This window comes from Dendropsophus ebraccatus, chromosome 2, assembly GCF_027789765.1.
Source record: "Dendropsophus ebraccatus isolate aDenEbr1 chromosome 2, aDenEbr1.pat, whole genome shotgun sequence".
NCBI classification, from domain to species: Eukaryota; Metazoa; Chordata; class Amphibia; order Anura; family Hylidae; genus Dendropsophus; species Dendropsophus ebraccatus.
In genome coordinates, this window is record NC_091455.1 from 46,637,167 (window position 1) to 46,654,762 (window position 17,596).

The 17,596-nt window shown below is 42.5% G+C and overlaps 1 protein-coding gene across 1 annotated transcript; it reads right to left on the minus strand.

Annotated features, from left to right (window-relative positions):
• Positions 1 to 4,794: 4,794 nt before the first annotated feature.
• On the minus strand, positions 4,795 to 17,183 carry LY96 (lymphocyte antigen 96). Its single transcript, XM_069959641.1, has 5 exons — positions 17,066 to 17,183; positions 14,234 to 14,320; positions 8,378 to 8,506; positions 7,629 to 7,681; positions 4,795 to 5,083 (listed from the first exon to the last, which is right to left on the minus strand). The coding sequence occupies exons 1-5, from the start codon at positions 17,181 to 17,183 to the stop codon at positions 4,982 to 4,984; spliced, it is 489 nt and encodes a 162-aa protein (XP_069815742.1). The 3' UTR covers positions 4,795 to 4,981.
• Between the last annotated feature and the right edge of the window lie 413 nt (positions 17,184 to 17,596).

Sequence of the window (17,596 nt, forward strand, 5' to 3'; positions counted from 1 at the left end):
TGTAGGATCTTTTCCCTCCACTCCTTCTGGCATACCAACTATCCTGATGTTACACCGTCTTGCTCTATCCTCTGCCTCTATTATTTTGCTTTTTAGATCCCAATTTTCCTGAACTACTCCCTCTAACGTTTTTTTAACCATATTCATGTCATCTTCAAGGGAGCTGACTCGGGTTTCCACCTCTGTAAATCTCTCTCTGATCTTAGCCACATCAGATCTCAAGATGGAAATGTCGGAGCTAATCGCCCCCACTTGTGTCCCTAGTTCTAGTATGGACCCATCACATTTTTTGATTGCCGCTAAGATTTCGCCCAACCAACTAGGCTGCTCTTGGGGGACCTTCTCCTTCACACCACAGCTCTCTCTCCGATCTTGTGCAGTTTCATTGGTCCCCTTACCCAGTCGCCCCTTTCCTGCCATCTTGGGCGGACTGAACCACTTATCAATTTTTATGTGTGCTTTCCCTGGGCTCGCCCTCTTAGGACCCATACACAGGTACCTTCAATCAGTATGATAACCAAAACAGCAGAAAAAAAAAAAAAAAAAAAAAAAAAAACAACAAGAAAAATATAACCAATTCTCAGTCCAGTTCAATAAGCCCCTTTTAACCTCCTTCCTCCCTCTCCCACCCTCGCACCCCCCCCCCTAGCCCTCCAAGCTCAACACTGGTCCTGTCGCTTTCACCAACCGGACCCCGTGCCCATATCCTGGTATGGCTAATGCCACAGACAGTTATCCAAATAGTCCAGAGGAGGAAAAAAGATAGGGGGTTAGTATGTTAATTAGGCTCAAGTTCATCACAGAGTTTAGGTAGGTAGGTAACTGAATTAGTCCTGATCACCATTCATAAATTCTGGACTGCACTGTACAGGGGGAGAGTCAAACATCCAAACAGTCTTTTAACTCCAAAAGGCCACCATTTGACTATAACAAATTCCACAGAGATCCACAAAGAAAGTTCGGATTTGGAGCACCTTTTTCCCCCACACTGATGGAACCTCAAGCAACAGTCAGTCCAGTGAGCACAGAGATGAGAGCAGTCTTGATCCGGCCGAGTTCCCAACAGTAGTTTTACCTGGGGTATTAACCCTCAACTCTGGTAAGACAGACAGCAAAGGGGACAGAACAAACGGCATATATACAATCGTAAGAAAATTGTGGCACTGCCACTCTCACCAAGAGGTCGACTCCACTCCACTTGGGACAGCTCCAAATTGTGGATGTGACTCTACTCTGCCCCCGTACAGCCAGTGGTAGTCCCGGGAACTGCGCCCTCAGACTCCAGCCTCTCTCACTGGCTCCCTCGGGCTGTCAGAGCACTGTACCCGATCTCTTTAGCAAGAAACTAGAGGAATCCTCTGATGCCGCTCTCACCGGCTCTGCAATCATCTGCAGCTATGTATCATTTCCTCCACGCTGCAGCCGCTCTCACCGGCTCCCTCGGGCTGATGAGGCACTATACCCGGACTCTTTAGCTTGGGAAATACAGGAGTCTCCTGATGCAGCTCTCACCGGCTCTGCAATCACCTGCACCTGCAAATGGTTTCCTCCACCCTGTGACTTTTCCCGGAGGCAGGAGTGCTGCTCTCACCAGTTCCCTCCTTCCCTCCTTACTGAGTCCTTTCTGGGGTCTTCTCTGCTGCCTCATGCAATGCTTCCACAAGCCGCTCCAAAGGGCTGCAGACCCAGGCTCACACCGGCCGCAGGATACTTTTAGCCGCTAGAGCTTCCTAAGGTATCCGCTCTCCCTCATACGTTCATGGAGTCAGACCACATGGATTCAGAGACGCCGGACCAACAGCGGAAGAGGCGTACCTCAGCACCACCTCATGCTCCTCCCCCATTTGTTTTCAATAGTTAAAGCGTAACTATAATTTCAGTAGCCAAAAAATTAAATTCCTCAAATAAAAAGCCGATGTGTTACCCTTTAAAAAGACTGCGTTGATAGTGTGTACACTCGCTGAGATATCCCCAGTTGTTTGGCTCAGAAGAATAAATGAATTTTTCTCCTGGCTGAGAGAAAGTGGGCGTGGCCTATCTCTCATCTCCCTGGCTGGATCCCTCCATTCAATGACCTGCACCTTAGCAGATGTATCACACATAGCAGGATTAGATACAGCCCCAGCATACAGTATCACACAGTAAGATTAGATACAGAGCCCCAGCAGATGGTATCACACACAGTGGGATTAGATACAGTCATCTGCTCTCATTACACTGTAGGATAATGTCAGCCATGGAGGTGGGGACACCTGCTGCAGACATCTGATAGGGAATGTTATATGTACTATGGAAGGACTAGAGCTGTGTTGTGCTGGGACTTGTAGTCCTCCCCTCAGTGACTCCCCACTCTCCCTCATGCAGTACATTGGAGTGATGGTGGCACTGGGTACTTGTCCCTCCATCCATCTCCTCCCCTGCGCTGCTCCTCACACACAACACCCTCAGCTCTGCTTAGTCACCTCTGTGAGGGGAGGGGGGAGAACCTGCTGCTAGGAGGGGGAGAGGAGGTTTTGTTTATGTTTCTCTCTGTGTCAGGGCTGTTATCTGATCCTCCAGTCAGAGTCTGTACTCTAAGTACGATCTGCAGGGAGGGGGCGTGTCCAGCAGGAATGCAGAAATAAGTCAGAGGCAAAGAGAGCTCTGAGGGGACTTTTGGCTTTATCTATTTAAAAAACTGTTCATTTTAGGCTATTAATGTATATTGCAAAAAGTCTTATCATGACCTAAACTAACTAAAACCGAATGGTCAAAATATTTTATAGTTACGCTTTAAATACACCCATTTAGATTTAGCCAATATGGAGTCTCATATAAAGATATATCTGTCCCTGCAAGAAATATATCTATAGTGTAAAAATAACATACTAGAACTAACTAGGTACTAGGACGTGATCTTAGTCATTCATCAAATATTTTTAGATAAAGTATGGCTTCCTGATCTAGTATCAAGTATCCCTGCAAAGAAATACTTCTGGGAGATCTAATAGGCTGATCTACCAGAGAGGCTCTGGTTATATATCAGCGGTAGAGGAAATTGATTCATGTAATGTTATGTGATGCTTTAGTCAAATGACCCATATATTTCCTTGAAGAGTCAATTGGTAAAGATTATGTGTCGTGTTATTATGATATCACAGGCAATTACTGGAGTGTGAATTTTGCTGATCAGAGAAGTTATTGTTTGGTGGATTATGGGGTTTGATAGATGCATGCATTTGAAGTCTTTGTGATTTGTTTGTTCTTAAAGGCAATGTATAACCTAGTTTTTTTTTATTAGAGCCAGATACTGAAACATGTTAGTTTTTTTTTTTATTTTTATGGGCAAATGACTTTCTGCACAGCATTTAGAGATATGCTTTGCAGCAGCCACATGAACTATAAGAAACAATAGACTGGGGGACTGTATTTATTTCAATGGGAAAGTTTTCTAGACATGCTCTGTGATCTCTGCAAAGGTCTTTGTACAGGGAGGGTAAGGAGGGGAGCAATTACCACAATTGTGAATGACATGATCCCATGTTATCTATATACTGATGTTACCTTTTACTGTAACCCTGTCTGTGAAGATAAGGAAGAGACTGCTAATACGTTTTCTTTAGACCAGGAAGTATCAGTCTATCATTCAGCATAGTGGCCAGAATAAGATCTACACAAATTCAGGGTTATTTAATCATATAGACTGTAAAATGAAAAATATAAAGAAAAAATATATATTATTTACTTACTAGGTTGTTTTCTGATGACATGTTTCCTTTAAGTGGTTGTCACTTGGTATTAACTAGTGCTAGAAAAAAAATAGTTACGCATACACTAAGTAAAAAAAGGGGATCTCCAATTAAGAAAATTTTATCCTGAATATCCTCACTTCCTGTTCTCTACCCCTTTGTCCTTCCCCTCCCTTTAGAGAACAAAGTCACATAATCTGTCTATTCTGTTGCCAGGTAGGCTGTAATGCCTCATCTTTAACCTCACAAACCACTGACATCCCACCAATCAGTGAGCACCTGGCCAATGAGAGGGGAAGCAACAAAACAGTGACAGCCTCCTGAGCAGTGTAGGGAAAAGACTAGCTAGGTATGGGAGCATTTCTTTTTTTTAGCTCTTGGGTGGAATACCCCTTTAAGCGCACTTGCACAAGCACGTTGGTTTAACACTCAACCACATATTTTTAATTTCTCATTTAAAATAAAGTTCTCTTTTAGTGGCTGGATTCTTTATCTTTTCCTGTATGTTCTCTATGAATTTTGCAGATGGCCACTGTTTGGATTTGTGCAGTGATTTGTACAGTGAAAAGTATCCTTAGGTCCTTCAGTTTGGTTTGGATGAATAAATAGCTATATTCTCCCCTATAAGCATTGTTTATAGGACCCACATGGAAACATGTGCAGTGTCTACAGCTCCATAAGTACAAGCCACATGGACTCCGTCTGTCTCCATACAGCTTTATGCACATGGCATGGAGTTTAGCGTATTATTATATGTCTAGACTAGCACTAGGCCCAACTTGTTAGTTGGGCACACAGGATAAGGACAGGTATACACAACATTTGGGCTTGCTCTTGGCCTATATGTCCAGTATGCCCATGGATTACAAAGGGAAGAGTATTACTGATGACACTTTACAATGCAACTGTATGAAAAAGCCATATACCACAGCTGCATATGTCCTGGTGAATATAATGCAGATGATGCAGCGTTGCTTATAGTGCAAAAGAAAGAAATTAACTATACAAGCCGTAATACAATATATATAGTATATTTCTTTATAGAACATTAAATATCAGTGATAGATTTAGGCTTGTGGTGATGAGATGCCCTAAAGTCTGAGCTGATTTGTTCTGCCATGTGTGAATGGAGATTTGTAAAACAGACAAAACCAAACCAGTGCCGCATCCTCCCGGTCTTCAGACTTCTGTCAAATCTTTCTAGAAATAATTTAGAAAGCTCTCCTTGTATCTATGTGTTGTATTTCAGGATCTTACGATATTAGTGAAAACTTAAGGTTCACTGTAACAATAAAACATGCCAACAGTTCTTCTTTTTCACCCACAAAGAGATGAATCTTTATAGTATACAGGCCCTAGGAAAGACAAGAGGACAGAAATCATCATTGCCTTACATATATAAGAAACAAATGACATACTAAGTAAAGACCACTATCGGTATACAAGCCTTATGGGAAAGGCCAAATAAATGATGAAAAGCACTCAAAAATTTACCTAACCTTAAAGAAGCGCTCACAGAATTTTACATTTCTTTACCTCATATGATGTACACTTACCACCACTATGTCACTGCAGTGTCATCTGCCTCATCCTAGCTCTGCTGCCTCTTTACATTTCATTACTGTATCTGGGTCATGTGACCTCTGATCAGCCCCTATCTTGACTTTCATATTTCAAACTGTATCCTTTCCCAATTAAATCTTCTATGAATCCCATGATGCATCAGCACAGCATCATATGGGCAGCTACGGCCTACATATGGGAGTGCTTCTTTAAAGGAGAACTCTATTTTCAGACAAAACACTAAATTCTACTAAATAGTGTGAAATCTTATTACCAGGGGCAGATTATTCAACAATGAATTTTGAGGCTATGTTCACACACCGTACTTTTTATGAAAAGTGTTCATTGTGTTCAATTAAAACAATGGCCATTCTTTTCATAGAGCAATGATTTGCATTACAATGCTTGAGTTCTGAATGCCATATAAAGGCCGTTTATACGTAGTGAGAACATAGCCTAAACATACCAGCAAATTCTAGTGGGTCATGGAGCCAGACAACAACCCGAATAACACACAAGTTGTTGTACCAAACAATGATTTAGGAGTCACTGTCATTAAAAATATCTTTTGTCATCTCATCAGTCATGCTGAGACCCACTGTGATCAGAAGATACAGCCGGATAGAAAGCACAACAGCAGTGCATTCCACCCCCCATGTCATCTCCGTGCCTGATAAGACATCAGTGCCGTCCCCATCCCCTAGGGTGAAGTTACGGCCTCTGCAGCAGAGATTATGTTTGTGGCCTTAATATTTCGCTCCATTGTACCTTGCTTGCTTTATCTGTTGCTGACACGGCCTATCTGACCATTCTATTCTATGTCCTGTCTATTGTCTGTTTTTTTTTCTGTCTGTGTTTTGCTCTTATTTCAGAGCAGGGGCTGTCGCCCAGTTGTGGACAGCTGTTTAGGACCTGCTCTGCAAGTAGGCAGGAACAGCATGGGGGTGCTAGCCTTAGGGACCATTTGTCCTATCTCTTTTTGTTCCCCTGGGTCCTGAGACCCCCTGCTGTATCTCCTGATTGGCAAAATTTATCAATGTAAGTCTATAAGGCAAAATTGTTGGAATTAGTGAGCGGCGAGGGAGTGGATGGCACGGCCGCCACACTCTCTCCCTGGCTATGTCTCCTGATCACAGTAGGTCTCTACAAGGTACGTGTTAAAGAAGAAGAAAGCTTAAAGGGGTTGGCCACTTTATAGTAAAATTGCTCAGTGTACAGTATTAGTAAGTGTACTCACTGTATATACTGACAGTAGCTCCCTGTGTACCTCATAGAGCTAATATCAGACTCCCCTCCTCCAGGCTGGGCTGCCCTGCTCTGTGGTGTTTTGGTCCATAAGATTGCTGACATGGAGGAGCATGTGACCAGGCCCCACCCCCCAGTGTCCACCACTGAGCCTGTATATGTCTATGGAGAACACAGTGGACAGGGCATGGTCACATGCTCCTCCATGTCGTCCATTTAATGGACTGAAACTAAACAGAGCAGGGCAGCCCAGCCTGGTGAAGGGGAGGCTGATATTAGCTCTATGAGGTACACAGGAGCTGCTGTCAGTATATACAGTGAGCACACTTACTAATACTTTGTACTGACCTATTTTACTATAAAGTGGCCAACCCCTTTACGTTTCGGAATGGCCAAGTCAAAGTCCTAACCATAATCCAGTAGGAATGTTGTGGAAGGACCTAAACATAATAGAGTTGAATAAGCTAAAATTCCTCTAAGCCGATGTGCAGGACTAATTCCCAAAAATGTTGGGCACATACCAAAAACTTATAGTAATACTTTTGCATTTTACAAATATGTGAGATTGAGTGATTTTCCTCAACAAATAGATGGACCAGGTCTAATTTCTAGTGCCCACCTTTTATGAAAGGGGCAACTCCATCACATGTAAACAGTAGCAGATTATAGTAGGTCTGTTTCCGGCGGTAGCCCGGGGCCCTGAGCTCCTGGGGGGCCCGTGGCCCCCCAAATAGACTTATACTTTCAGTAGTATATTATCTCCAGGCTACAGTTCTGCCATGATTTGCATAAAAATCCCTGCTTTTTACTGCAATTTTGCACAAATCAGGGCAGAACGGTAGCAAGGAGACAATGCAGTAACATTAGAGAACATACTGAAGGACCTTATCATGTGACAATGATGTCACCACAGGTCCTTTCCAGGCTGCATTTTGGAGAAAAAAGACTAAACCTAGGGCCGCCATAGTTACAGTGGGTTGGGGAGGCCCAAGCTTGGTGAACAGCCCAGGGCCCATAGTAAAGTTAATCCACCCCTGCATGTAAACATAACCAAAAGTATAAAAAAAAGAAGCAGCCATGAGATCACAATACCTTTATTAGTTGCTTCAAATACCTAAAGTCCTGGTAGGATAACTTCAGTGTCTCTGTTGAGAAATGAACAATTAGTAAAGGTGTGCAGGAGAAGAAAATCGTGACATTTTATGACTACTGAGAGTAAGCGGTGCAATGCCAACATTATAAATGGTAAACCTAACTGGATATAGGCCTGTAATACCGGGCCCTGCACTGCTTTTACTGCTATACCTATGATTCTCATTGCCTTGTATGTTCCCAAAATGGACAGAAAACACTATTTAACTATTGCCTCGTCCCTGCCCTCTGCCAGATTTTATAATCCACCAGACTTCTCCTTTAAAGTAAATGTACCACAATCAGTGAAAAAAACATTTTTTCATACTACCTTCTTGTCACTTGTACGTACATCTCGTTGGCACAGTCCATTTTCTAAGCCTCCACTGCTTTCCCACCATCTGGTAGGCCCTCTGTAATGAGGTCAGACTTGATTGTGATGGAGCCGTGTCACCGAGGGGAGGGGATATCGGCCAACAAGGTAGTATAAGAAATATTTCACTGGTACATTAGTTTTAACATTTCTCACTGGATTTCATCAAGACAAAGTGCGTCTACTTTATGGAAAGACTGTAAGGTGTCTGACCTGTCTACGGGATCCTGAGATGTAGATCTGGTACTGATCATCAGAGTTAGTTGCATTACCCTGTTATGGTGTGATGTATTACTGCACACATGTACTGTGCAATGTCTCTACATCTATCTCTTACCTCCTTTTAGAGCTCCACAGAAATCAAACTCATCATCATATCCAGAACACAACACGTATCTGAAATCTGAGACCGTCACAGAATCCTTAGAAACTTGCACTCTAGCATATAGGCGACCAATGTCCTTTCCTGTGCCGTAATAAAAGATATTGCATCAGGTCTTAAGACGAGATAAAATTTGTTGATAAATTCCCCCCAGTGAGTTCATGGTCATAGGAGACAACATGCTATAGATGACCCATTGACTTCTATGGGAGAGATGATAATGATGATAATAATAACAATAATAATAATATTTTTTTGTATAGCGCCAACAGATTTCTAGGCATGCTCTGATACCTGAGCAGAAGTGATTGCACGGGGAGTTGGAGAAGGTAATCTGTGACCCTCACTTACTGTAAACTGCATGATACTGTCTTATAGATACATTGGTGTATATATACTGGTTTTAGTATAATCCGACCTGAGATGATAAGGATTCTCTTAATATCAGGCAATCTAGCAGTACGATAGAGCTATTGTGGTGCCTGTTTGTGGACGACTGATCACTTGTCAGATAGTATTGTGTGATGCCACTACTGTGGTGGTTGGTCGAAATATAGCTCAGCCAGATGGTAGATTGTCTTGATGCCAGTGCCAGTGGGGCACACAGGTATGGGGGCACACCTGCTCTTATTTTAAGGTGGCTGGCTATATCCTTTCCCCTGTGGTTGGTGATCTGCCGGGCTGTGAGGGGGTCCCTTGGGTACTTATCATGGTGGTCCGGAGTGGAGCTGTGACCCAGTCGGTACCGCCACCCACAGAAAGGGGAGATGACCCAAGGATGGAGTAGTGACTGTGTAGGTGCCGGAACAATAATCACTGAATCCTGTTATCATAAATAAAATCTTCTTTACTGTTAGAATACTTTGTACAATAGCTAATCATAGACTTTAGACGTGACAGAACAGAATCTGCGCTAAGAGCCTTTAGAAGCATAAGAGTCGATCTGACTTTGTTATGGGCTAAGAAGTAGACTGAGCTGAGAACAGCAGAGAGGAGTTTGTGCTGCAATTTCAGTGTAGTGGAGAGGAGTTTGTGCTGAGAGTCCCAACCCAGGGTAGAAGTGTGCTCTGCCGGAACGTTAGAAGAAGAAGAAGAAGTAGAATACTCAAGAATACTTGAAAACAGACGGATACTTGTGCCCGTGTTTCGACCTTTGTTGTCGTTATACCACCTGTTGCCCTACAGTGTCGGGTGACTCGTCCTATTAGGGCACCACAAGCCCCAGACCTTGTTACCTGAGTTGAGCAAGGTGGCCAAATTACCTGGTTACAAGTGCGCTGCGACATAGAGTATGTAGGCTTGTAGCAACTTTGCTCTATCCGGATCAGTTCCTCTTGTTTCAGGATACTGTCCTGCACTTTTAGAGATGTTCATGGCGTGGGTTGGGGTGATCTCTGACTTGTCCTCTCTCAAGTAGTTTAGCACTGCATAGTTGGACCAAAGATAGCGTCTAAAAGAAAAGTCTCTCCATCTCCAATGTGCGTCCATCCACTACCACACTCCTGACTCGACTACACTGGACACTGACTGGAAGGGAAACCTGGCAAAGCCAGGGCCAAGCTGTAGCACAGCAGGGACCATCTTGTCTTGCGTCCTCTCTCCACCAAGACCTGGGTAAGACTCACTAAGTGTGGGCGTGCACTTCCTCTCCCCATGTGACAACTTGCGCACTGGTATTCCGCCAGGGAGTAATGCTGAGACTTTGGCACACTGTTGCAGGGTCCCTTGGGTACTTATCACAGTGGTCTGAAGTGGAGTAGTGACCCACCCGGACTATTGGCACTGCCACCCACAGAAAGGGGAGATGACCCAAGGAAGGTGTGTGTGCTGTGTCGGTGCTTGACAAGTAATCACAGAGCCTCTGTAGAATAACTAAAATCTTGTTTACGCTGAAGACACTTGAGGTAGGCAGCAGATAATACAGCTTTGCCTTGATACAATACTTTACACTTGATAAGTTACTTAATACTTTGTAGCCCAGATCTTTACTGAGAGTAGAAGGAGTTATACAGTCGTGCTGACTGAGTTGCATGATGAGAGGTAGAAGAGAGGATCAGAAGTGTAGAGAGGAAGATGTCGAGAGAGTCGCAACCCAAGTAGTACTGTGCTCTGCCGGAACTTCGGAGGTAGAAAGAGAAGAATACTTGAGAGTAGAGAAAATACTTGTGCCTGTGTTTTGACTCTTTGTTCTTTGCACCACCTAATGCCCACCAGTGTCGAGTGACCCGTCCTAGAGGGTGACACAAGCCCCAGACCTTGTTACCTGGGATGAGCGGTATGCTGAGGGTTCCCTGCTTACACCCGCGCTGCAAGATAGAGTTCATAGGCTTCTAGCAACTTTGCTCTATCCGGATCAGTTTGTTACTTCTTTATGGATACCATTTCTAGTGGAAGCTTAACACTGCATAGTGAGGAGTGAGGTTGCTTGAGAAGAAACCGTGTCTAGCAGCATGTGCTCTGGTCAACGTCTAGACTGCACACTGATACTGGGGACCTGGCAGGAGCCAGGGCCCAACTTGACTGCTGTAGAGATTATTCTAGCTTACGTCCTTTCTCTACAGAATCCAAAGACAAAAGACCCTACACTTCCTCTACCCACGTGACTTCCTTCCTTCAGCGCATGAAAAGTGTGCTGTGAGTGGGTGAGGAGTGCGTATGTAGAAGTAAAGAGAGAGATGATAGGTGAGAAGAAGAAAGAACTCTCATTGGTGTACAGATCCATGTGGTACACAAACAAACAATAACCCTTTGGGTACCACAGCCGTGCAATATCTAGGCATACATACTTGCAATAACAACATCTTGTGGCAAAACTCTGGTACTACTACATTACCACTTAATCTTAAAAGTACAGGCTTTAATGAAGGGTGTAACTAATAGCAACACCCGTGATGGGACACCACATAGGGCTGGGTTATCATTATCGTAAGGCAAAACCCATATGCATTCTACCGCGGTTTTCCAGTGTAACCCTTGTAACTTGACATCATACTCAAAATACAATGCTATGGCATGTTTGAAAATCTAATACATCAGCATTTCACTGGTAAAACTTTCTTTACTTAAGAGCCTGCACTGACTGGCTGTCTAGTAGCGCCTCTCTACAGTACAGTGTGGTACTACATGTACTATACTAATCTTTACCTGTGTCAGGATGAGCTGCTCCCTTAGGAACCAGGTCAGGGGAGAAGCCATTTTATTATCCTGGTACAATGTACACGTCACATTTTTGCTAGTTTTCCTTAGAGTGTTTGTAACTTACAATGGTTGTCACAGAACAAATAATATTTGAACTGTATATTATTTTATTTTTTAGGTCAACATATTTGAAGGAGTTGACCCTTGGTTTCTTTTTTTTTTTTAAACTGTAGTTTTTATTGGTATTTTATCAGATTATATAACATAAGGAAGATACAGTAACACAAAAGGTGAAGTAGACGCAAATAATCTACAGGATTGATTGCAGCACAAAAGAAAAAAAGAGAGATATAACTAACGGTATAAGGGTCAGCAACCAAATGACAGCAAGCTAGTTGTCGCCATTGACCCATGCAGTATTAGGCTATGTTCACACTACGTATATGTCCGGCCACGTGTTAAACTCCGGCCGTAATTTACGCAAGTTGCAGCCGGCTACGTACGGACCGCGAACTTAGTAGTCTACTTACGCTTCCCGAGCGCCCTACATAGCGATCTGACAGCGGTCTTTTACTTGGAAATCTTCGCATAGCCCCGGACGCCCCACAGAACCTTTTGGATCGGCACAAAAAGCTTGCAAAATGAAGAAATCACCACTACGTACGGGACCGCATGTTACGGCATTTTCGTCCTCAAACAATGGTCTGGTTCATTTTTTACAGCGCCGCGTACGATCCGGGCGTAAGTTCGTACGTAGTGTGAACTGTGCAGCCCTACATCGTATACTTTACATTGTATGCAAACTACGTAAGTCTCGGGCCGCTTATTCACGGAACGCGCTACGTCCGGAGACTTACGTAGTGTGAACATAGCCTCAAAATGTAAGCATTTAGCAAACACACACCACCTATAAATAAACAATGCTGGACAGTATTCTACATATATCAGAAAATACTTTATTTATTACATACACAGAAAATTTTTGTTATTTAAAAACACATGTTTAAAAAGGGAGCAGAAACGTTTCGCTGTACAAGCTTTATCAAGGGGACCCTTGATAAAGCTTGTACAGCGAAACGCAGCGTTGGGTGAGTGGTGGTACTGGGCAGGAGTATACACTATATACCCAGAGGTTTGACTATACACTTGTATGAATTAGACACTATACGTGGTATTGCACTTGGTTGCACTTTAGACTGCACTTGCAGCTTTATACATATAGGTTTACTTTACTTTTTCATACTTATTTTGTTTGGATTATTAACATTCATTATTTATTTTTCATTTTTTGCACTTCCTTGCCTCTGTGGGTTGACTGATATACCACCAATGGTTTAATATATAGTAGTTATATTATTTATTCATTTACTCTGCCCTGTATACCATCTGATGTGTGTATTGTATGGTTTTCTGCTCCCTTTTAACATGTTTTTTTAAATAACAAAAATTTTCTGTGTATGTAATAAATAAAGTATTTTCTGATATATGTAGAATACTGTCCAGCATTGTTTATTTATAGGTGGTGTGCATTATTTAGATGCGTATGGACATAGAACTATTGGTAGTTCAAGTTTTTCGGTTAATTAATTCTGCATTTAGCAAACAGTCAAACAACAATGTATAGCGTCTGAGGTTGTGGAAGATACAGACAAACCACATGAAGACACAAGACAAACGACATTGGGAAAATAGGGGAGGGAAGGTTATAGGGGGGGGGAATCTACAAGAAACTGATCGGAAGTGTCGATTAAAGGTTGGATTGAGTTACATAAGAGTCCCAGGGGGCCCAGACCGCATTAAAGAGGTCTGTTCTATTGTTCAGGGAAGCAGTAAGGTAGTCTAAGGATCTAAGTTCCTTGATCTGAGAGACCAACTCAGTGAAGGAAGGGGGGGAATACGTTTCCAATAGAGAGCTATCAGAGATTTAGCCGCTGTAAGAATGAGTAAGAAGAGTTTTGTTGGTTTTTTACCTAGAGTCTTAGGTGTAAGGTTAAGAAGGTACACCACTGGATCTAATACTATGGTTTTCCCCAGAACGAAGGCAGACAACCTGGCGACTTCTCGCCAGAAACCTATAATAAGGGGGCAGTCCCAGAATGTGTGGAAATGGGACCCAGTCGCCCTTAAGCATCGCCAACATTGTGACAAGACAGTACTGTTAAATTTATGAAGCAATTCAGGCGTATGGTACCAGAACATGAGAACTTTATAATGAGTCTCTTTATAAGTAGTACAAATTGTTGATTTAGTTGCTCTGTCCCATATTATCTGCCAGCATTCTGGAGAAATAGTCCGACCTAAAATAGTCTCCCATCTAGCCATATACTTGTGTCGAGTTGAGGTATCGTCTAAGGGGGAGTTCAGGCTGTTGTAAATTGACAATATTAAAACCTTCGTGGAGGTGCCTGCCCTAACAATCTGTTTGAAGTGAGAGGGTTTGGACACCGTGGTGGAGCCCATAGTAGAGACCATATAGTGCCGTAACTGCGAGTAGGTGAAGCGTTCCATAGAAGGCAGGTCATATTTCTCGGACAACCTCTCATACGGAAAAAGCGATCTGGTTAACGGGTCAACTATGTCAGCAAATTGGAAGAGCCCTTTGGCAGACCAGGCATGTACCATGAGGAACTCACATCCCGGGGGGAAAGCAGGAGAATAAAGTACTGTACATACGTGGAATTATTGTCAGAGAAAGAGTCACACGTGTATCCTTATTAATCTCACAAGGCTCCATCTTAATCACTGGGGTATAGCTGTCATCTGAAGAAGAGAGAAACAGGATATAGAGTATATGCTTTCAATACATAAAAGCACATTAAAAATAACAATAATAGCAGCCAATAGGAATAAATCATTAACCCCCTCATCCCCCAAGTTTTATATAGCCAGTAGGTTGTACCTGGTGTTATATACTCAGTAGGTTATATCTGATACCACTAGGTATAGCCATAAAATAGAGTCAGTAGAACAGTGTGGCCGGTTAAAATTGTGCAAACATAAAACTCTACTGACAGCATACAGGGTGAATAAACTATAATGGGAAGTAAAAAAAAAAAAAAAAAGGATAGTGTAGAAGGTGCTGTGGTAGAGATTTATTGTAGGTCAGCCAATAGACAATGAATGAGCGGTGACTTGCATGCGCTTCCGGATGCTCTGTTCTGACAGGAAACTCAAGTCCCTGTTATTGAGATGGCAGAAGGATTCCTGTAGACCCCTGTGATCAGAAACGTAATGCCAGGGGCATTAAGATTTGGGGCCAGTGTCCCAGATAGGAAGGTCACTGCCCTGAATCTTTTGCCTACCGACACCCTGCATACTGTCACTGAGGATAAGGCAGTAGATTCCAACCTAATCGGGGGTACAATTTACTTGTAAGCACTTTCCTTACTTTAGGTTTAAATTTAGCTTTTATTGTTCTCGATTAAAATGTGAATCAACCAGTGCTAATAAAATATTGCTGCCTCTTTCTCACATCTGTCTGCATGTGTCAGCCCACACCTATGCTATTAAAGGGTTGGGCTTCGTAATTAGTAGAGTGACATCGTCCCCGGCTAGGGTTTGCACGTGTCAGACTCTAAGTAGCGTTCCTGTGGGTTCCCGGTAGTGCCGGTTGCGGAACTCCACACTATGCCTGATGGACAGGAAACTACTACCAACAGCAGTGTACCGCTGTGCCCTGAGCAATTTGCTATACGCTCCTATCTTGTTTATGATCTGCCCTTACGGAGCCATATTCCTGTTATTCTTAGAGAAATAATCATATCAAAGAGGTGCAATATATAAAAGTGACATATGACATATACAGATGGGGGTTATTCTATAAGGGGACTGTTGCATGGAGGGCATAAACTATATGGGGGCTGCTAAACAGAGGGCCCATACACTATATAGGGACTGCTGCATGGGGGCCTATACTATATGAAGACTGCTGCACAGGAGGGGCTATACTATACAGGGGCACAGAAGGGGCCTATACTTTATCCAGGCATGGGGGGGGGGGGGGGCTAATACTATGTAAGGACAGAGAGGAGGCCTGTACTATATGAGAGCAGAGAGGGGACCTAATTACTGTAAGCACTGGAACAAGAAGCCAAAAATGTTTCTCTGGTAGATTCTGCAGAGAACAGTCAGGGCTCGGGCTGAATGGAAAAGAAAAATAAAATCAGTCAGTGCAGATGTCTCTACCATAATCTACTTATATCAACTTTAGGACCCTAGCAACGCCCCTGTTAGAGGCCGAAATACCCTTTTTACCAGGTCATACTATATATAGCGTTCTGGCATCATACCAGTATGTAACATGCTCTACTGGAAATTCTAAAAAGAATGAAATACATAGAAGTTTAGAGGTAGCATTCCATAACAGCCTTAGAGCCAGACTGATGATTTAAGCCAGAGGGAGAGGTAACCCATGTGATTTTAGATTTTTTTTTAGAATTTTTTTTTAATTAACTGTTACCAGAATGCTATACAGATTTGTATACTATTTAAAACTTTTTTTTTTTTAAAACTCAAGCCTTCTAATACTTATCAGCTGCTGTATGTTCTAGAGGAAGTGGTATATTTTTTCCACTCTGACACTGTGCTCTCTGCTGCCTCCTCTGTCCCTGAGGTTTTCTAGGTGGATTTGTTACTGCTCTGGACAGTTTCTGACTCTAGATAATCGAACATCGGGAAATCTTAGGTTCGATCGAACTCAAACATTTTCGAACGTGCAGCATTTGATTCTCGATGCCTTCCGTGGGGAAGGAGAATTATTACCTAGGGTATATCCTGGAATTCCAGGCAGTACCCGGGCTGTCTCCTCCTTCCCCACAGATCGTGAAAGGCATCAGGGATGAAATGCTGCACGTTCGAAAATGTTCGAGTTCGATCAAACCTAAGATTTCCCGGTGTTCGATCATCTCTATTCCTGACACAGACAGAGGTGGCAGCAGAGAGCACTGTGTCAGACTGGAAAAAAATACACCACTTCCTGCAGGGCATACAGCAGCTGATAAGTACTGGAAGACTGGAGATTTTTTTTTTTTTAAGAAATTGTTTACAAATCTGTAAAACATTCTGCTACCAGTTGATTTAAAACCATTTTTTTATTTCTGCCCCTTTAAGCATGTTCTAAAGCTCCTAACCTAGTTCAACCACTGAGGGAAAGCTACTCCCAAAAGGTGCCATTAGAGAGCTGTTTTGCATGTAACAGTAAAATACAGATACAGAAGATTTTTTATTATTATTCCCATTGAATTCTGGTACTTTTTTAGATAATGAATATATAATCAAAGGACACCCTAATAACACAAGGTGCATCTAGCTTCAGGTCTAACATCATTCAAAGTGTTCCCTTCCGGTGGTCATTGATGGGATGAGAGAAGCCATTGATGGAGTGTTGTAATTTCTCAGGATTATTGGGATTTATAGGATTTTTTTCATCAAGCTGGAGGGTATATAGGAATAAAGCAAGGTGTTTCTTACAGTCTACTTGAATATAGGCAGGACTATATTACTTACCACACTTCTCATAAAATAGCTCCAACCTTAATGTACTGCACAGTACATGTTTCTTGCTGGTACACACCGTCCCAAATCCAAGGAGAAAGAGCAGAAGCTTAAACATCTTAGAAGCCATTAAACCCGACAAAATCAACATATACTACACCGTTTAACCTCGACAAGGCAAATGAACAAAAGTTCAGGTTCCTCTTTTGTAACTTTTCAGTTCCTATTATTAGGGATACTCCTCCCATAATACACAATTCTCCGAATGATTTAGTCATTTGCTTTTGGTATTTTGTGCAAACGTGTTTGGGCTTTATTCCCACAATGTCTCCTTAGGTGAAATAATGGCCGTTGTTTTTAAAATGACATACGTTATTTTACAATGGTGGCCGTAAATAATGATAATCATTAACTGTCATTATAAAAAAAAACAATGGCAGTTTTTTTGTCTAAAAAAAAGACATTGTAAGAACATAGCCTTGGGGTAAGTCTACACGGGACAGAAATGCTGCAGATTTTTCATATTGGAAGGTCCCCATCCAT

Excerpts from the sequence above, each read along its gene's own strand:
- LY96 (XM_069959641.1), bottom strand. The coding sequence starts at position 17,183 with ATGGCTTCTAAGATGTTTAAGCTTCTGCTCTTTCTCCTTGGATTTGGG. Across the intron at positions 8,507-14,233 it reads TTCTCTGACAATAATTCCAC|GAAAGGACATTGGTCGCCTA; the intron begins GTATGTACAGTA and ends ATTACGGCACAG. Across the intron at positions 7,682-8,377 it reads CTGTGGAGCTCTAAAAGGAG|AGACACTGAAGTTATCCTAC; the intron begins GTAAGAGATAGA and ends ATTTCTCAACAG.